At 40.0% G+C, this 21,693-nt stretch overlaps 1 protein-coding gene across 1 annotated transcript in view; it reads left to right on the forward strand.

The window, feature by feature from the left end:
• Positions 1-20,052, forward strand: part of supt5h (SPT5 homolog, DSIF elongation factor subunit) — a 49,599-nt gene extending 29,547 nt beyond the window's left edge. Inside the window, exons 16-28 of the mRNA XM_080428768.1 lie at positions 450-596; positions 2,118-2,264; positions 2,482-2,607; positions 3,643-3,727; positions 4,862-4,975; positions 5,562-5,664; positions 6,555-6,682; positions 9,789-9,897; positions 11,250-11,408; positions 14,221-14,389; positions 17,283-17,480; positions 19,046-19,141; positions 19,763-20,052. Of these exons, the coding sequence (XP_080284894.1) occupies positions 450-596; positions 2,118-2,264; positions 2,482-2,607; positions 3,643-3,727; positions 4,862-4,975; positions 5,562-5,664; positions 6,555-6,682; positions 9,789-9,897; positions 11,250-11,408; positions 14,221-14,389; positions 17,283-17,480; positions 19,046-19,141; positions 19,763-19,903 (1,722 nt within the window). The 3' untranslated portion in view covers positions 19,904-20,052. The remainder of the gene's footprint in view (positions 1-449; positions 597-2,117; positions 2,265-2,481; positions 2,608-3,642; positions 3,728-4,861; positions 4,976-5,561; positions 5,665-6,554; positions 6,683-9,788; positions 9,898-11,249; positions 11,409-14,220; positions 14,390-17,282; positions 17,481-19,045; positions 19,142-19,762) is intronic.
• Positions 20,053-21,693: the final 1,641 nt, after the last annotated feature.

A 21,693-nucleotide genomic window follows, 5' to 3' on the forward strand; every position in this document is an offset into this window, starting at 1 on the left:
GAGGCAAATATTGTACTTTTACTCCACTACAATTATTTGAAAACTTTAGTTACTAGTTACTTTTCAGATATAACTGATGATATAATGAAACATACATTAACCACTTTAACCCTATTTTATACCTAGGCTATTTTCAAATATTTTGTACTTATACTTTTGGTACTTTAAGTACATTTTGATTCCAATACTTTTGTACTTTTACTCAAGTACATTTTGAATTCTGGACTTTTACTTGTAACAGAGTATTTTTATATTGCAGTATTGGTACTTTTACTTAAGTAAAGAATTTGAGTACTTTTTCCACCACTGCACTGTGGCATGCCAGTATGCCAAGTATAAAAAAGGCGATTAATTTATGAAAATGTAAAAACATGAAATATGGAGGAGAGACAGTTTCTGCCCTATATAAAAATGTGTGTGTGTGTGTGTGTGTGTGTGCGTGCGTACAGTTGAAAGTGTTGCCCAGGGACCTGCAGCTGTGTTCAGAGACGGCGTCGGGAGTGGACGCGGGCGGGCAGCATGAGTGGGGGGAGCTGGTCCAGCTGGACCCCCAGACGGTGGGGGTCATCGTCAGGCTGGAGAGGGAAACATTCCAGGTACATCTCTGTGCATGGTTCTCAACCGTTTCTTCATTTGAAGGACCCCAGGTTGATATGCAGATAGGCCATAGGCTGTCAACCAGTATTCCATATTCAAACCTAGAGTCAAATATAAAGAATAAAATGTGTTTTACAGTTGATCTTATTTATCAAAACGAAGCCTACTAGCAGTGGTGGAAAGTAACTAAGTACATTTACTTAAGTACTGTACTTAAGTACAATGTTGAGGTATTTGTACTTTACTTGAGTATTTCCAATTTCCATTACTTTTACTTCTACTCCACTACATCTCAGAGGCAAATATTGTACTTTTACTCCACTACATTTACTTGAAAACTTTAGTTACTAGTTACTTTTCAGATGTAAATTATGATATAATGAAACATACATTAACCACTTTAGCCCTATTTTATACCTAGGCTATATAAAATAGCAGATCTACAAGCTCACAACGCGTCGCAGCGCGACGCGTTGTGAGCTTGTAGATCGGCTATTTTCAAATATTTAGTACTTTTACTTTTGATACTTTAAGTACATTTTGATGCCAATACTTTTGTACTTTTACTCAAGTACATTTTTTATTCTGGACTTTTACTTGTAACAGAGTATTTTTATATTGCAGTATTGGTACTTTTACTTAAGTAAAGAATTTGAGTACTTTTTCCACCACTGCCTACTAGTTCGTCTGCTGATCTGCGAACCATGACTGATCCCCAGCCACATCCACATAGTTTACAACTCCTGTCATAGATTTGTAGATTATGCTCCCTGTGCACACAGGAATCACACAACATGACTTTAACAGATTCAAAATGATCATGTACAGTAGATCAATCCGTTTGATAATGATGGGGGGGACCAGACTCGACCAAAGAAAGCGTTCTAAAATGTGAAACTTCAATTAATACCTCAGACTGTATTCAAACCTTCAGGCTACAGAATAAGATATTTAGTATGAATCAGTAATTGTATTCTTGCTCTGTAAAGCACTTTCAGCTGCATTTCATGTCATCAAAGGTGCTATACAAATCAAGTTTATTGTTGTTATCAATTTAATCTTGTAAGAGAAAGAGACGCCTGCAGTCTTTCAATGTTAAAATGTTTTTAAAAGTTGTACGGCTTACTATATGTTATATTAGAATTAGATGGAATCTAAATTTGATTAGTTTGAACCGTTGTTTGATTTTATTTATTTTAAATGCAATGCATTAGGTTCAAGCCACAGTACACAGGATCTTGTATCAAAATCAATTCTGCTCAGACAGAACCTCATTGTTGTGACATTTAACATTCAGAACCACCCTTAACAATACTGAAACACAAACGAAAACAAAAATACTACAAAATTAAAACTAAAACACAAAAACAAACCGATACTCTAACGTCATTTATGGCCAATTTTGACAATTCCTACTAAGCAATGGACCCCCATCTAATGCTATGTTTATATCTGGAACACCAATTTGAATGTCCGGAGGAAGATTTAGTGATATGCTGTGTGTTGTGTGTGTACTCTAGGTGTTGAACATGCACGGTAAAGTGATGACAGTGCGCCACCAAGCGGTCAACCGGCGGAAGGACAATCGCTTCGCCGTGGCTCTGGACTCGGAGCAGAACAACATCCACGTCAAGGACATTGTCAAAGTCATCGACGGACCCCACTCTGTAAGGACAACACTCACTACACTCACTACTCTACCCTATTGTGGTATTGCTACTTTTACTTAAGTAAAATATCTGAGTACTTCTTCCACCACTGGGGAAAGATGTACATATTTACATTCCGTAATATGACATAAATGTAAGGTACTATGAAGTAACCATGTCATTCAGGATTCTGCCGTGGATGAAAAGGTTATGTGTTGTATAAATGTTTTTTCAGGGTCGTGAGGGAGAGATCCGTCATCTTTTCCGGGGCTTTGCGTTCCTCCACTGTAAGAAGCTGGTGGAGAACGGAGGCATGTTCGTCTGTAAGACGAGACACCTGGTGCTGGCCGGAGGATCCAAGGTCAGAACCCCCGTTAAATAGCCGATCTACAAGCCCTCACGCGACTGAAACTTTATCAGTACTCATGACAATGGCTTCGTATTAGAGCCAGGCATTGTGTCATAAGATTCAATATCATTTTCTTCTTATTCAATCATCAGCAAGACAATTCTAATGGCAGGTCTAATCGATTGAATTCAACAATGTAGTTCCATGTTTTGTATGACTTTATTTGAATCAGACTTCTAAATAAATCAGGTCAATGATGAGCTCTACTAATTTAGATGGAGCTACTTTATGAAGATTTTGACCAACATATTGTCCCTCACATTAGTCCTGTTTCCATACAAATGACCACGAGGTAAATACTTTCAAATCCTAGAGAAATATATATATATTTGAGTCTGGAGTACATTGTGATGAATTGAGCTATTGTGCATCCAGTAAACTGACTACACCAAACACTCGTATGAAAGATACAACATATATATTTATGTCGCTAAGACATTAATATCTTTAGCATCAAACCCCCTTTTCACCTCAAACGTGGGAACCGTTTTATGATATCAGAGTTGTTGTTTTTTAACCCATTAAGACCTGGAACTTTGTCATTTTTAGATTTGAGCTAAAAAAGCATTATTTTACACTTTGGGCTATTCAAAAATAGCAGATATACAAGCTCATAGCGCGGCACCGAGTGCCGCGCTACGAGCTTGTAGATCTGCTATTTTTGAAAAATCGTGAAAATGTTTGCAAATCTTTGAAAGAAAATATTTTTAAAGCGAACATTTTTAAATCAAATCTTTGCTTCTTGGGGGTCCCTGGAACAAAATATTTTGATGGGGGTCCGCGGCCAAATATATATAATTTTGGGGGTCCCTGACATGAAAAAGATTGAGCACCACTGATATAGAAAGATACGTTTTTCAGAAAACTGTTGAGATTTAGGAGACATGTAGAATCGGCTTCAGGTCTCAATGGGTTAACATTGTGTTGTGTATCAGTTTTAACATTGTGTTGTGTATCAGTTTTAACGTTGTGTTGTGTACCCTACAGCCCAGAGACGTGACCAACTTCACCGTGGGAGGCTTCGCCCCCATGAGCCCTCGCATCAGCAGCCCAATGCATCACGGGGGAGGAGGTGAGAACCACAGACCTGACCTCAACCAAGCAGTGTTGATTTTGACCAGTGGTGGAAAAAGTACTCAAATTCTGTACTTAAGTAAAAGTACCAATACTGCAACATAAAAATACTCTGTTACAAGTAAAAATCCAAAATTAAAAATTTACTTGAGTAAAAGTACAAAAGTATTGGCATCAAAATGTACTTAAAGTACCAAAAGTAAAAGTACTAAATATTTGAAAATAGCCGATCTACAAGCTCACAACGCGTCGCAAAGCGACGCGTTGTGAGCTTGTAGATCTGCTATTTTCAAATAGCCTATGTATAAAATAGGGCTAAAGTGGTTAATGTATGTTTCGTAATATCATAGTTTATATCTGAAAAGTAACTAGTAACTAAAGTTTTCAAGTAAATGTAGTGGAGTAAAAGTACAATATTTGCCTCTGAGATGTAGTGGAGTAGAAGTAAAAGTATTGGAAATTGGAAATACTCAAGTAAAGTACAAATACCTCAAAATTGTACTTAAGTACAGTACTTAAGTAAATGTACTTAGTTACTTTCCACCACTGTTAGTCATCTGAAATGTTTTTGTCCAGTTTTAGTCGACTAAATATCCTAAGGTTATAGTCGACTAAAATCTACAGTTGACAAGCTCACAACGCATCGCGCTGCGACGCGTTGTGAGCTTGTAGATCTGCTATTTTCAGAGCGCAACACTCGAGCACAACCAACATAAAATGACTTGTCTTAGTTCTACTGGATCTCTTCTCCACTAGTCCCTAGACTGGTATTTACGGTAGTTTTAGTCATCGTAACTTAGTTTTTATTTTGTTTTCGTCAGTGAGAAATCCTCCATTCCAGAGCTATGGCCGTTTGAATGTGGCTTGTTTTTTTGACTTTTGTAAATCCTTTAACATGGAAGCGGAAGGTCTTTATTTTGTTGCGATCACGTGATTTCTGGGTGTACTCTTCTTCGGTGGTGCTTGGATCATTCACAGGCTGCGGAGCAGTGCCCCACCCCCCCACCCCCACCAAAGAATATATAATTACGTTTTTTTACGTCCTTGGCAGAATTGGATTTTGGACGTCAATTACGTCAATTACGTTCGTGGCAGTGAATGAGTTAAGAACTGATTTTAATGTGTCCTCCAGGTCAGCAGCAAAGAGGCGGCGCAGGAGGTGGAGGACAGATGGGGCGGGGCCGCGGCAGGAGAGACAACGACCTGATTGGGCAGACCGTTCGCATCTCACAGGGACCGTACAAAGGTGAGCCAGGCTGTCGACACCATGAAACATAATGATGAGCTCAACCTGTAGTATATGTTGGTAAAGTAACTCAATTGTTATCGAATATAAGACGATTTTTCAAAAAATAGCAGATCTACAAGCTCATAGTGCGGCAGTGACGCGCTCTCAGCTTGTATATCTGCTATTTTTGAATATCCAAAGTATAAAATAGGGTAAAAGTGGTTAAAATGATTGTGACACTATAGTAACTATAGTGTCACAATAGTTAATAGACCCCTGAGGGTCTCCGGACCACACTTTAAGAACCAATGATCTACATCATGTTGTGCCTACATTTCCCAGGGTACATAGCCAGTATTAGCCACTAATGCTGTGCCTACATTTCCCAGGGTATATTAGCCACTAATATAATGTTGTGCCTACATTTCCCAGGGTATATTAGCCACTAATATAATGCTGTGCCTACATTTCCCAGGGTATATTAGCCACTAATATAATGCTGTGCCTACATTTCCCAGGGTATATTAGCCACTAATATAATGCTGTGCCTACATTTCCCAGGGTATATTAGCCACTAATATAATGTTGTGCCTACATTTCCCAGGGTACATTGGTGTGGTGAAGGATGCCACAGAGTCCACAGCCAGAGTGGAGCTTCACTCCACGTGTCAGACCATCTCTGTAGACAGACAGCGCTTAACAACCATGTACGTATATACACACATAATCATGCTCAGTGTTTTTTCTCTCTTACTTCCCCTCTCTTTTCTGGCCACTGTATACACTCTATAATTGGCCACAAAAAAATTATAGTAAAAAAAAGAAAAGCTTTGACATAACAAAACTCCCAAATTCCTCCAAAAAGTCTTCCTTCGCTGTACTAAATGATATGAGTGTGGACCGACACGGATGTTGGTGGAGACATACGACAGCCATGCAGAGTTTCTAGTTGGTGTTATTGCGAACGCGGGAGGAGGCGCGGCGAAGCCGCGCCTCTGACCAAGTGGAGCTTACTATGTAACCCTGCTTGGGTTGTGTCTCTGTCTGTGTCTCCGTGTGCACTGCCTGTGTGCAGCTCCTCTGAGATAAGTAAATGTCCAATTTAGACGTACCATACATCAAATGAAAGGTCTTTGAAAACTGAACACACCTGTCAAGGTTGCGTTTAAGCCCGCCCCTTCCCCCGGAAGCCACGCCCCGGAGAAGGCTCCTAAAAACTCCCCATTGAAACCCCATGTTAAATGAAAAGTGCCCGAATCGCTCCCAAACTTTTTCTACCCCCCCTAAGTGGGGGTCTACGAACAAATACATCGGGCTCGGATTTTGGCTCCGCCCCCCGGAAGTGGGTGAAACAGGCACTTCAAACACTTTGTTGAATTGTTCAAAAACATTCCAAGTTTTTTTTTTGTGAATTTGTATTTTTCTAAGATGCTCCTTTTAACGCAGATTTAAAAAAAAAAAAAAGAAAAAAAATTTTTTTTTAAATATTTTTTTTCATTCTTTTTTTTCTTTTTTTGCGTTCGCTTACCGCGTTCGCGCGTCTTACTTGTGTTTATTGTGTGTGTGTGTGTGTGTGTGTGTGTGTGTGTGTGTCCAGGGGAGCCAAGAGACACAGCGGCATGACGTCGACCCACGGACGCACCCCCATGTACGGCTCCCAGACTCCCATGTATGGAACGGGCTCCAGAACACCCATGTATGGCTCCCAGACACCAGTACAAGAAGGTAAGTGTGTGTGTGTGTGCGCATTACCTCCCAGCGTTTATGTTGAATATATATATATATGAAATATATATTCAAAAATTACAACAAATGTATGTTGCTATATACTGTACATAGCACAGGGTCCCCACGGTCATGAAATTCCTGGAAATATTTTGAAATCAAATTAAAAAAATTCCAGTACTGGAAAAGGTTTGGAATTGATCAAAGGTCCTGGAATTTATCAAGGGTCCTGGAAAAATATTTGGCTAATCTATGCATTGTTTTTGGCTATTGATTTTTTTTAATACAAAACATTTTCATAAACATGTATAACATTACACAAAATATGTAAGATAAGTAGTTTTTCGCCGAACGGGCTGTGTAACACCCCATCCGCACTGCCAGCGATCGACGTGATGCGACGTGATGCGACGTGACTCGAAGCGAGCGGGCGATGAAATCTCATTAAAATACATGTTTTTTAATGAGACCGTCCTGACCTACCGCGAGCGACAACGAACCGTGCAACGACGTCGTCCACCCCTCCTATTTTCGCTCGCAGGGTCACTATGCCCTAATTTTGCACGAAATGTTGAATGAAATTGTACTATTTTATATTCTATGCTTTATTTTTGCTACACTGCCTATCTTTGGGCATTGTACATAGGAGTAAGAGACACATTATTGCGCTGAATGATTGTTTTATAGGCCTGGAAATTGGGCTAAATATTCTGGAAAAGTTTTGGAAATTCATTGCTAAAAATGTGTGGGGACCCTGATAGCAACAAGAACCCCAAAAGGGGTTCCCGTCTTGAAAGGTATAGTTACAAATAGGGGTTCCCGCCCAAAATGGGTTAAAGGTAGGGTAAGTGATAGATTTTGGTTAAAACAATATAATAGCTCTATATTCTGATAGTAATCATTGCTATAGTGTTTGTTCAGTCTCTCCAGATCTTTGATAAACAGAATATACATTTTCAGGTAGGCGACACATTTTCAGCAAATCAAGAGAGAGTACCCATTTTTCAGCTTACTTTTTTATAGTGTTCCAATTGTGTCTGCTTTCCTTGTGCATTTATTTGTGTCATCACTTCCAATTGCACTTGTTTAATCTGTATCCTGCATGAGTTCTCTATCGTGGTTGGATAAGATTGGTATCCCGACCTGGACATTTATTTTCCTTTTAACTCTCTCAGTGCCAAGAGTATTTTCATAAAGTACTGCCCCAGTGCCAGCAATTTGCGTTTTTTTTTATTTTGTAATTTTGTAATTTTTCATTCAAATAAATGATCTGATTGGGTTTTTAAACCCATAATACAGTTCTACCAGTAGAGAGCAACAAATCGACACATTGATGATCTCGCTGGCTCACTCGCCCCCTCCCAAACAGGCTCACGTCACATCCGGTCATAACCGGATGTTGACATTTTTGACAATCGTTGATCGGGCTAAATTACGATGTGATACACGACTACGATGACTGATCGTCACCCAGACCAAAGAGAGTAGACGTGGACCTCTCCGTTCGTTTTTTATACCGTGTGAAAAACCGTGACTTTCCCTATTCTGGCCAAAAATGACTGCAGGAAAAAAATGAGAACCGGAAACGGAATCTGCGTCATGAAACCGGAACCCAATGAGTCTGAAGGAGTCAGGAAGCGAAAGTGATCATGAAAAATAAACAGAATAGCGCGACCACAGTCAAAAGTAAAAACTCAGGATTTCTCGTGCTGGCACTGAGGGTACTCGGGAAAAACTCGGGATATCTCGGGGCGTGGCACTGAGAGAGTTAATAAAGAGCTGGAGAGACATGGAGACCCCTGTTACTGAACATACACTCTATAGCAATGATTACTATCTAGCTATTTAACGCTGTTTCAGAACAAACACTCTATAGGAATGAGTACTATGAGAATTTAGAGCTATTTAGCACTTATTCTAACTAAAGAAAATCACTTCCCGTACCTTTAATCTCCAAAAGAAGAATTTTATAGCTCTATTCAGGAACTTATTAGCGATGTTATTTTAAACAATCTGTGTGGTAGAGTATGTTAATACAGTATAAGTAGAACATGTACAGTGGTTGGAGGTGGTTCTCCCTATTCTTCTATTGAGAGACATTTAGACCCTGTGGTCTGGTAGGACACCTACTGGCCGAAAAGAGGTATTGCACGCAAGTCAAAGCACAGTTGATCATCTGCTCTACCGTTGAGAAACATTTAGACCCTGGTGTCAGTGGTTCTCAACCTGTGGGTCGGGACCCTCCAGGGGAGTCCCCACATGATTTGGGGGGGGGGGGGGGGGGGCGGGGTCCCCAGATTATTACATTGAAGTGACAATTTAAGGACCCTTAAGACCTAAAGAAAGAAAAGATAAAGACCATTACTGCATTAAAATATGATTATTTGGGGGTGTCCCCACTTCAAATACGATTATTTTGGGGGGTCTCCAGTTCAAATATGATTATTTTGGGGGGTCTCCAGTTCAAATATGATTATTTTGGGGGGTCCCCAGTTCAAATATGATTATTTTGGGGGGTCCCCAGTTCAAATACGTCAGAAATTGGAAAGGTAAATATGTTAATGTCTTACTTGTGGTAACACAGTGCTTTTTTCACATAATTTATAGTGCTAGATGGATCTCTGTGTACACATTGGATTAACCCATTAAGACCTGGAACTGTGTCATTTTTAGATTTGAGCTAAAAAGCATTATTTTACACTTAGGCTATTCAAAAATAGCAGATATACAAGCTCATAGCGCGGCACCGAGTGCCGCGCTACGAGCTTGTAGATCTGCTATTTTTGAAAAATCGTGAAAATGTGTGCAAATCTTTGAATATATATTTTTAAAGCGAACATTTTTAACTCAAATCGTTGCTTCTGGGGGGTCCCTGGAACAAAATATTTTGATGGGGGTCCACGGCCAAATACATATCATTTTGGGGGTCCTTGACATGAAAAAGATTGAGCACCACTGATATAGAAACATTCGTTTTTCAGAAAACTGTTGAGATTTAGGAGACATGTAGAATCGGCTTCAGGTCTCAATGGGTTAAAAGTGCTCATGGGCTTGAAAAGGTTGGCCACTCATCACTGCTCTAACCTGTTGATCTGTTGACCCAAAGCAGGAAGTCGTACACCTCACTACGGCTCACAGACGCCCATCCATGACGGGAGCAGGACGCCGGGACAGAGTGGAGCCTGGGACCCCAACAACCCCAACACACCTTCTAGGTACACACAGTCTCTCTCTCACACACACACACACACACACACACACACACACACACACACACACACACACACACACACAGATGAATGCTCTTCAGATGGCCGACCCCTTCTCTGCCACGTGTAAAAATGTTAAAGGGATAGTTCACCCCAAAAAAAAATCACACTTTTTTTCCCCTATGGATTAGTCACCCCATGGAGACTTGAATTCATGGATTTTGTCATAGTTTTTGTCTCATTCCTAAGCCAATAATTTGATGACCAGCGAACCGGTAGACAGCGGTTCCGGTAGGAGACTCAAAGGAGACTCTTTGTGTCTCCTACCGGAACCGCTGCCGGTCATCAAATTATTGGTTTTGGAATGCGACAAAAACAGAAAAAAATCCATGGGGTGACTAATCCATAGAAAAAAAGTCATTTTCTATTCTGGGGCAAACATAGCCCATCTACAAGCATTGTGAGCTTGTAGATGGGATTATTTGGTAAAGACATTTGGTAAAGAGGGGGGGGGAAACAAAGGAGTGGGCCGAGGATAGAGCCCTGGGACGCACCAGTCAACTAAGTACCGGTATATCAGCTCTTGTCGGGTGGAAACCTCATTATGTCCAAAACTGTTACTTTTCAGGATTCAAATTAAGAATTGCAAAAAGTAGCAGATCTACAAGCTCAAAACACGTCGCTTCGCGTCAAGTTTCGAGCTTGTAGATTTGATACTTTCGAAACTTTTGTGTGACGCTGTAGCAGTGGTGTAAAGTAACTAAGTACATTTACTTAAGTACTGTACTTAAGTACAATTTTGAGGTATTTGTACTTTACTTGAGTATTTCCAATTTCCAATACTTTTACTTCTACTCCACTACATCTCAGAGGCAAATATTGTACTTTTACTCCACTACAATTACTTGAAAACTTTAGTTACTAGTTACTTTTCAGATATAAACTATGATATTATAACACATACATTAACCACTTTAGCCCTATTTTATACATAGGCTATTTGAAAATAGCCGATCTACAAGCTCACAACGCGTCGCGGCTTGTAGATCTGCTATTTTCAAATATTTAGTACTTTTACTTTTGATACTTTAAGTACATTTTGATGCCAATACTTTTGTACTTTTACTCAAGTAAATTTTGAATTCTGGACTTTTACTTGTATCAGAGTATTTTTATATTGCAGTATTGGTACTTTTACTTAAGTAAAGAATTTGAGTACTTTTTCCACCACTGGCGTTAATTTAAAAAAAAATATATAATATGGAGATTAGAGGTTTCTGCTCGAGTTGTAATGTAATAATGGACTGATGTTTGATTTCTGACCGTGAAACGTTTTCTCTCGGTTCCTCTTCATCCAGAAACGACGAGGAGTACGACTTTGGCTACGACGACGAGCCCTCCCCGTCCCCTCAGGCCTACACCGGGACCCCCAACCCACAGACCCCCGGGTACCCCGAGGTCCCCTCGCCACAGGTTAACCCCCAGTACAACCCCCAGACCCCTGGCACCCCTGCCATGTGAGTACCGGCCCCACACACACACACATATGCACACACACACAGAATTTTTTTTAAAGGGAACATTTGTAACTCAAATCTTTGCTTCTGGAGATTCTACAAATGTCTTCTAAATCCTAACAGTTTCTTTGAAAACTGCTGTAATAATATCAGTGGTTCGTCAAGGGTCAGTGGTGGAAAGTAACTAAGTAAATGTACTTAAGTACAATTTTGAGGTATTTGTACTTTACTTGAGTATTTCCAATTTCCATTACTTTTACTTCTACTCCACTACATCTCAGAGGCAAATATTGTACTTTTACTCCACTACATTTACTTGAAAACTTTAGTTACTAGTTACTTTTCAGATGTAAATTATGATATAATGAAACATACATTAACCACTTTAGCCCTATTTTATACCTGGGCTATTTGAAAATAGCAGATCTACAAGCTCACAACGCGTCGCATCGCGACGCGTTGTGAGCTTGTAGATCGGCTATTTTCAAATATTTAGTACTTTCACTTTTGATACTTTAAGTACATTTTGATGCCAATACTTTTGTACTTTTAGTCAAGTAAATTTTTAATTCTGGACTTTTACTTGTAACAGAGTATTTTTATATTGCAGTATTGGTACTTTTACTTAAGTAAATAATGCGAGTACTTTTTCCACCACTGGTCAAGGGTCCCCGTTTTGATATATATTTGGCCACGGACCCCATCCCAAAATATTTTGTTCCAGGGACCCCCAGAAGCAAAGATTTGAGTTACAAATGTTCGCTTTATATATTAAAGGATTTCCACAAAATTTCAAGATTTTAAAAAAAATAGCATATCTACAAGCTATGAGCTTGTAGATCTGCTATTTTTTAATAGCCAAAGTGTAAAATAGTGGTTTATGTGGTTACACAGATGCGTTCCCCGTTTTAATGCGTTAATAGTACAGGAGGTAGACAGGAAACGGAGAGAGAGTGAGATGAGGAGTGACACGCAGCAAAGGTTCGAACCCGCACCGCGCTGTCAGGAGACGCGCTGCATTAGAGCCTATAGGTGGACGGTACGCGCCTGGACCCCGTTAGGCCAGCGGGCGCCCCATGATCCTGTAACTTGTAACATAGCTATTGTGGGCTCATTTATAAGATTAACTCTATAAACGCCATTGACTCGAAAACGCGTCAATAACTACTTAATCCACCCACGCCATTGACGCGTTTGACGCGTTGGATTTGCGTTCATTGTTTAATCTCTGATCGCGCTATGCTGCTTAAAATTCAATGTTATTCTCGAGTTCCACTTACTTCACCCATATCTGCATCCGGTTTCATGTCCTGGGTTCCGTTTCCGGTTTTTGATTATTTTCCCCCGGTCATTTCGTCCAAAATAGGTAAACAAACGGTTTTTCACACGGTATGACGGACAAACGGACAGCTCCTCTTCTATAATCTATGGTCTGGGTGACGATCAGTCATCGCTGTCGTGTATCACAACGTAATTTTGACGATCAAAACAATCTGGGAGGACGTCACATCCGTTTTCATGGTTTTCCCTGTCTAATCGCTCAAGAAGGTAAACAGTGACACCAGGAGCTGATCAGGCTGTCATGTGCTGCTCTCTAGTGGCGGATTTGTGCGGCGTCTTTAAAAAACAGTCTGATCAATTATTTTCATGAACATTTTCAAAATATAAAAATTAAAAAAACACGAAAATTGCTGGCAATGGGTACTTTATGAAAATACTCTGGCAGTCAAAGAGTTAACGGCCATATAACCGGTAGAGCATCTGTGTCATTTTAGATTTTTACGTTTGCTTTTCTAAAATAGCAGACATACAAGCTCACAGCGAGCTTGTACATTGTTTTTTGTTTTTGTTTTTGTCACATATTCCTAAGCCAATAATTTGATGACCAGCGGACCGGTAGGCAGCGGTTCCGGTAGGAGACACAAAGGAGACTCTTCGTCTCCCCACCGCTGGTCATCAAAATGATTGGCTTTCAGACGAAAACAAAAAAATAACCATGAATTCAAGTGTCCATGGGGTGACTAGTCGATAGGAAAAAAGTCATTTTGGGGGTGAACTATCCCTTTAACACATTGACTGCCAGAGTTTTTCAGAAAAGTCTGTAGCCTCTGCCAGGGTTTTGAACGATTTTGGTACCTTTTCGCATAGCCACAGAATATTTTTCTCCAGTATGATTGATCCCAGATAATTTCTAATCACAGATGAGATTCAGGTGTGGTTTCACGAATGTCAACGAGGTCATTATGACCTTGTTGTCATGTGTTGTTTGATGTTTGAAAATAGCTCAAAACCAGTAGTTTCAAACCAAAAAACAATGTGAATTGTTTGTCCGTTTGAATTTTAACATTGAAGTGGATGGAGCAGCAAATCTTTGGAAATTGTTATCTCCTTATTCGTTTGGAATATCGAAAGAGTGTCAATACTAAATAATTAGAGAATCTTTTTAGAATTTTATTTTTTTAGATTTTTTTTTAGAATTTTTTTTTAGAATTTTTTTTAGAATTTTTTTTAGAATTTTTTTTTGAATTTTTGACGTTTTTTAACGTCTTTGGCAGGCAATAGCTGAAGGCCCAAAGACGTTTATAAACGTCTTTGGCAGTTAAGCAGTTAATCGGTTGCAAATATATATTTAAATGAATAATAACATGATTGTCTGTTGTGAACAGTGTAGGGCAGGGCTATATGATTAACCTACGTGAGCAAAGATTAAGTCGCTTATTGGATCTACAAATAATCGGGTTTCAATATGTATTCTCAGTGAATTTCCCAACCCTACTACAACAACAGCGCCTCCCTGTGGTGTGTTTTTCAGGTACAACACGGAGCAGTACTCTCCCTACGCCGCTCCGTCTCCGCAGGGCTCCTACCAGCCCAGCCCCAGTCCTCAGAGCTACCACCAGGTGGCGCCCTCACCGGTGGGCTACCAGAACACGCACTCGCCCGCCAGCTACCATCCCACACCTTCTCCTATGGCTTATCAGGTACGTACGCACCATAGACTTTTTTAAAAAATCACACCAGTGTGAAGAGAGTGGTGCCTTTCATGAGTTCATTTCGTTAGTTACTTTTTACAGACTTTGATGACTTCAAAGTATTTTTACTAATTTTAAGTACTTTAAAATGTTTTTTATTGATTTTTACGTGTTTTTACTCATTTTAACATCTTTTAAGTATTTTTACTCATTTAAAGTATTTTTACTCATTTAAAGTATTTTTACTCAGTATAGGAACTTTAAAGTATCTTTACTAATATTTAAGTATTTTTACTCATTTTAAGTATTTTTACTCATTAAGTATTTTTACTCAAAAGTGTGTGTTGTGTGTGTGCGTGTGTGTGTGTATAATTAGTGTAACTGGTTGCATCTTTGTGTTGCAATCAGCCGCAGCTGTTGAGGCTGTGCTCAAACATACAGAGAGGCCGTGCTCATACACACAGACACACAGACAGACACCAGGACAAAGTCACTCCTTGGAGTGGCTAGCACCACTCAAAAATACCGGGAGCCCCATTGGTTTCTATGGAGCGGAGACATAAAATTCCACCCACTCCTTCCATTCTGAACTTAGCTACAAATATCACCCACACTGCCCGCAACCTGAGCGTAATTTTTGACCCAGACATCTCATTCAACACCCAAGTTACACGAGTAGTCCAGTCCTGCTACTACCAGATTAGGAACATTGCCAAAATAAAATCATTTATATCCACTGCAGACCTGGAAAATGTCATACATGCCTTCATTTCATCCCCCTTGGACTACTGTAACTCCCTCTACTCGGGTATTAATTAACCCATTGAGACCTGAAGCCGATTCTACACGTCTCCTAAATCGCAACGGTTTTCTGAAAAACATATGTTTTTATATCAGTGGTGCTCAATCTTTTTCATGTCAAGGACCCCCAAAATTATATGTATTTGGCCGCGGACCCCCATCAAAATATGTTGTTCCAGGGACCCCCAGAAGCAACGATTTGAGTTAAAAATGTTCGCTTTAAAAATATTTATATTCAAATATTTTCACACATTTTCACGATTTTTCAAAAATAGCAGATAAAGGGTTAATTAAAAAGCCATATCCTGTCTCCAGATGGTGCAAAACTCTGCGGCAAGATTACTCACAAACACAAAGAAACGAGACCATATCACACCCATCCTGGCTGCCCTACACTGGCTGCCTGTGAGCTACAGAATTGATTTTAAGATTTTATTGATCACTTTTAAAGCCCTACATGGACTGGCTCCCAGTTACATTGTGGACTTGCTAAAACCCCATGAGCCAGTGTGCCAGCTTAGATCCTCGGATAGGGCCCTCCTGGATCCTCCCACAACGCACTTTGTCACACTGGGGGAACGGGCTTTTTCGGTGTCCTCTTTTAAATCGCTTTTCAAAAACACATTTGTATATAAAGTGTTTTTCCTAAGGATTGTTTTATGGGCTGACAACAAATGCTGTTTTCATGTTTTCTTTTTCATATTTTTCTTATTTCTATTTTTTCTCTTGCTGATGATTGCTGTTTTTAACATGTATGTAAAGCACTTTGTAACTAGGTTTGGAAAAGCGCTATCCAAATAAAATTAATTAATTCATAAACACTGTCAGTGCAGTCAGACAATAGGAGAACAGCCCGTTACAAAGTACATAGACGGCAGACATATTGTTACATACAATATAGTTGACATACTTGTCAGACACGGCGCACATAAATCGTGGATAAAGGAAACAACGTCTCCTCCAAATTGAGTGGCTTCCTATGATCAAATCAAATCAAATCAAACTTTATTTATATAGCACATTTACAACAGCCAAAGCCGACCAAAGTGCTGAACATGGTTCAAACAAGGTAATTCAGACACACAGAAGCATCTACAAAAAATATAGCTGATACTAAGCAGTACCTTGCTAACTGCTTGGCCCTCCACACTAGTGTTAATTTTGACAGCAATTTTTTTTATTCAGGTTTAGTCATAGTCTTTTGAATAAAATTCCATTTATTTTTTTGTCACATTTTTGTCACCTGAAATGTTTTAGTGTTAGTCTAGTTTTAGTCGACCAAATATAAGATTTTAGTCCACTAAATCTACAGTTGATTTAGTCGACTAAAATGTATTTTGGCGGTGCCTTGATGGCGTCGTAATGGCTGATTTTACACTTGGTTGCATGCTGAAAATAGCAGATCTACAAGCTCACAACTTGCTTGTAGATCTGCTATTTTCAGAGCGCAGCACCTGAGCGCAACCAAACATACTTGACTCCGTTCTACTGGATCTCTTCTCCACTCGTCCCTCACTTAACATTTTAGTCTAGTTTTTATTTGTTGATGAAATTGTCAATATATTTAGTCTTAGTTTAGTTTCTATTTAGTTTTAGTCAGTGAAAATAAGGTAGTCGACAAAAATGTTTCATCATAGTTTTAGTCGACAAAATCAGCACTGCTCCACACACACACACACACACACACACACACACGCGCATACACATACACAAGTTGCTCTCGATAAGAGTGCCTTAATTGTATAGTTTAAAGGAGGAGTTCACCCAAAAAATTACTTATTTTCTATCAATTACACACCCCATGAAGCCTTGATTTCATGGATTTATTTTTGTTTTTGTGGCATTCCTAAGACAATAATTTGATTATAATAAATTTGTCCCCATTGATTCCGGTAGGAGACACAAATGCATTTGTGTCTCCTACCGGAATCAATGGGGACAAATTTATTATAATCAAATAATAAAGGAAGGAATGCGACAAAAACAAAAATAAATCCATGAATTCAAGGCTCCATGGGGTGAGTAATCAATAGAAAAAAAGTCATTTTGGGGGTGAACTACTCCTTTAATAATCTTTTTGTGTGTGTGTCTGTCTGTCCAGGCCAGTCCTAGTCCTAGTCCGGTGGGCTACAGCCCCATGACCCCCGGAGCGCCCTCTCCTGGCGGGTACAACCCTCACACGCCGGGTTCCAACATCGAGCAAGGCGGCAGTGACTGGGTTACAACCGACATCCTGGTCCGAGTCAAAGACTCCTTCATGGACCTGGTGGGGCAGACCGGAGTCATCAGGAGTGTGACGGTGGGGACGCAATACACACGCACGCACGCAATTTCTTATTTAGTTTTAATCATAGTCTTTTGAATAAAATTCCATTTAGTTTGAACCCATTGAGACCTGAAGCCGATTCTACATGTCTCCTAAATCTCAACAGTTTTCTGAAAAACCTATGTTTCTATATCAGTGGCGCTCAATCTTTTTCATGTCAAGGACCCCCAAAATTATGTTTTTGGCCGCGGACCCCCATCAAAATATTTTGTTCCAGGGACCCCCAGAAGCAAAGATTTGAGTTAAAAATGTTCGCTTTAAAAATATATATATTCAGAAGATTTGCACACATTTTCACGATTTAAAAAAAATAGCAGATCTACAAGCTCGTAGCGCGGCACTCGGTGCCGCGCTATGAGCTTGTATATCTGCTATTTTTGAATAGCCTAAAGTGTAAAATAATGCTTTTTAGCTCAAATCTAAAAATGACACAGTTCCAGGTATTAATGGGTTAATCATATATTAGTCATTTGAAATGTTTTAGTCTAGTTTTAATTTTTTTGGGGCGCTTATAGCTTTTATTTATAGGACAGTAGACTGACAGGAAATGGGGTAGCGAGATGGGGGGGGTGACACGCAGCAAAGGTCGTCTGGGATCGGGGCTCGAACTCGCGACACGCTGTCAGGCTGGCATTGCAGAGCCTAGGGTGCCTGGACCGCCACACCGCGGCCCAGGCCGTTTTAGCCTAGTTTTGTGCTAAATACAACTGCAGCACAACCAACATGCTGGTAATCAATTGGAATACACCCGTGTGTCCAGTGGTGGAAAGTAACTAAGTACATTTACTTAAGTACTGTACTTAAGTACAATTTTGAGGTATTTGTACTTTACTTGAGTATTTCCAATTTTCAGTACTTTTACTTCTACTCCACTACATCTCAGAGGCAAATATTGTACTTTTTACTCTACTACAATTATTTGAAAACTTTAGTTACTAGTTACTATTCAGACATAAACTATGATATAATGAAACATACATTAACCACTTTAACCCTATTTTATACATAGGCTATTTGAAAATAGCCGATCTACAAGCTCACAACGCGTCGCATCGCGACGCGTTGTGAGCTTGTAGATCGGCTATTTTCAAATATTTAGTACTTTTACTTTTGGTACTCGGAAGTACATTTTGATGCCAATACTTTTGTACTTTTACTCAAGTAAATTTTTAATTCTAGACTTTTACTTGTAACAGAGTATTTTTATATTGCAGTATTGGTACTTTTACTTAAGTAAAGAATTTGAGTACTTTTTCCACCACTGCAACCAACATGCTGGTAATCAATTGGAATACACTCGTGTGTCCAAGTGGTTTATTACGCACGGATGGAGACACAAAGAAGAATATTCTCCTATTTGTTCTGACCATTATGCTTGAGTACACTAAACCCCAATGAACAAGACTGTTAGAAAATAAAATTTTTTATCAAACTAGGGGTCCTTGAAATGAAACCATTTTCTTCTTATCCCCCTTTTCCTTGTTCCCCACCTCTTCCTTTCCTCTCCTCTGTTCCCTCTCTCTCTCTCCTCTCCTCAGGGAGGCATGTGTTCAGTCTTCATGCAGGAGTCAGAGAAGGTGGTGAGTCTGAGTAGTGAGCACCTGGAGCCCATCACCCCCACCAAGAACAACAAGGTACGCGCGCGCACACGCACACGCACACACACACACACACACTAAGAACAACAAAGTAAACACCAAATACATGTTACTTTGGAGGTCCTTGACCTGAGATAGTTTAACCCATTGAGACCTGAAGCCGATTCTACATGTCTCCTAAATCTCAGCAGAATTCTGAAAAACGTATGTTTCTATATCAGTGGTGCTCAATCTTTTTCACGTCAAGGACCCCCAAAATGATATGTATTTGGCCGCGGACCCCCATCAAAATATGTTGTTCCAGGGACCCCCCAGAAGCAAAGATTTGAGTTAAAAATGTTCGCTTTAAAAATATATATATTCAAAGATTTGCACACATTTTTCACGATTTTTCAAAAATAGCAGATCTACAAGCTCGTAGCGCGGCACTCGGTGCCGCGCTATGAGCTTGTATATCTGCTATTTTTGAATAGCCCAAAGTGTAAAACAATGCTTTTTAGCTCAAATCTAAAAATGACACAGTTCCAGGTCTTAATGGGTTAAGAACCACTGTTCTACAGCACCTTGTAAATACTGTACTGTGTGTCTCCTTGTCTTGTATCTTATGTGGACATGAATAAATGGTTAAAATGCGTATCTTTCTCTCTCTCTCTCCAGGTGAAGGTGATCCTGGGCGAGGACCGCGAGGCCACCGGCATCCTGCTGAGTATCGACGGAGACGATGGCATCGTGCGCATGGAGCTGGACGACCAGCTGAAGATCCTCAACCTGCGCTTCCTGGGTCGCCTGGAGCACTGAGACACACACACACTGAGACGCACACGCACACACACACACTGGGGTAACAGAGAGAGAGAGAGAGAGAGAGAGAGAAAGAGACTCTGACAGTGATGCTTAGTTCTCATTTAACCCATTAATACCTGGGACGCATCTGTGTCACTTTTAGATTTCTTTAGGCTATTCAAAAATAGCAGATATACAAGCTCGTAGCGCGGCACCGAGTGCCGCGCTACGAGCTTGTAGATCTGCTATTTTTGAAAAATCGTGAAAATTATTTTTTAAAATATTTTTTTCCGATTTTTTTTTTTTAGGATTTTGAAAATGTTTAGAAGCGGCCTCAGGTCTTAATGGGTTTAAAAAAAATTACCCTACACGACTCATGACCTTGTTTCCCTGAGTCGTGTTGTCTGTCCTTATTTCCTTGAGCCATGTCCTTATTCCCCCTCCGAGTCGTGTCTAACTCTGAGAGTTAAAAAATAGCGATCTACAAGCTCACGGCTACTTTCGATTTTTTAATCTGTCCCTCGGTGAGCTCTGTGTGTGTGTGTGTGTGTGTGCGTGCGCAGTACAATCTCCCAGTGTTAACTGAAGTCTATGCACAGCAGCCATATTGTAAAGAAATTGGGCCTCTTCCTTACTTCCTTCACAGGTGTTACCAATGATACTAATTACGGCTCTGTTCCATTTTAGTGTAGCACAGTGGGACCCCCATAACTCTTGAGAGTGTACAAATGGAACCAAATAGACCCTTACGGGGTCCATTTGGTTCCATTTGTACACTCTCAAGAGTTACACATCCGCAAGGGGCCATTTGGGACCCCCCCCAAGGAAGCATGAGGGTCCCTGGACCACAATTTGGGACCCACTGGTGTAGCAGAGTGTTTCCAGTGAGCCAAAATGCAACAATATCAGCACCCTGGCTCTGTTTGACCAGAATGGAACGGACGAGGCCCAATTTCTTTACAATATGGCTGCTGTGCATAGAGCCTATTCCGCCGCACGTTTTTCTTACCTTTTATATGATGTTATGATATCCTAGGACGAGTTGTACAGTAGAAAAAAATCATAACTCCATCCTGAGTCGACCGCAGCTAAAAAAAAACAGAGCCTATGGGACTTGCACTAGATCACGTATTTAAATTGTTTTTTTTTTGGTGAGATTTAACATTCTTATGGACATAAACCCCTCCACAGTGTTTATGTCGGATGCGCCTCTCCGGAAGTCTCGCAAAAGACGAGATTTCGCCCGTGACTTCTGCCACGTCACTTTGTAAATACTACGGCGGCCCGTTAGGGACAAAAACATTGTGGAGGGTTTTCTGTCCATAACGTTAGATCTCACCAAAAAAAGAAGAAAAAAAGGCTATTAAAACACGCGATCTAGCTCAAGCCCCATAGGCTCAGGTTTCAAGCTGCCGCCGACTCAGGATGGAGTTGACTTTTTTCTACTGTACCACTCGTCCTAGGATATCACAATATCATATAAAAGGTAAGAAAAACTATGGGCGGAACCTCCTTTAATTCAACTCTTTGAGTGTACAAATGTAACCAAACGGACCCACATTTGTAACCAAATCCATGTGGTTCCATTTGTACACTCTCAGAGTTACAAATGGAGAAAAAAGAACACTGAGGATTTTAGTGTGTTGTGCGATCTCTCGCTCCACAACCTCGTTTTTCATGGATACTTTAAACCGATTAATATTTCTTTCAGTTATTTTATCTTTGTATGGTTAAGTGATCTGAACCTGTTTTAGTGCTTTTTTTGGATTGTAATTGTCATCATTTGTTTTGTTTTTTCCCAAGGG

Source organism: Gymnoscopelus braueri (genome assembly GCF_963280865.1).
Source record: "Gymnoscopelus braueri genome assembly, chromosome: 5".
NCBI classification, from domain to species: domain Eukaryota; kingdom Metazoa; phylum Chordata; class Actinopteri; order Myctophiformes; family Myctophidae; genus Gymnoscopelus; species Gymnoscopelus braueri.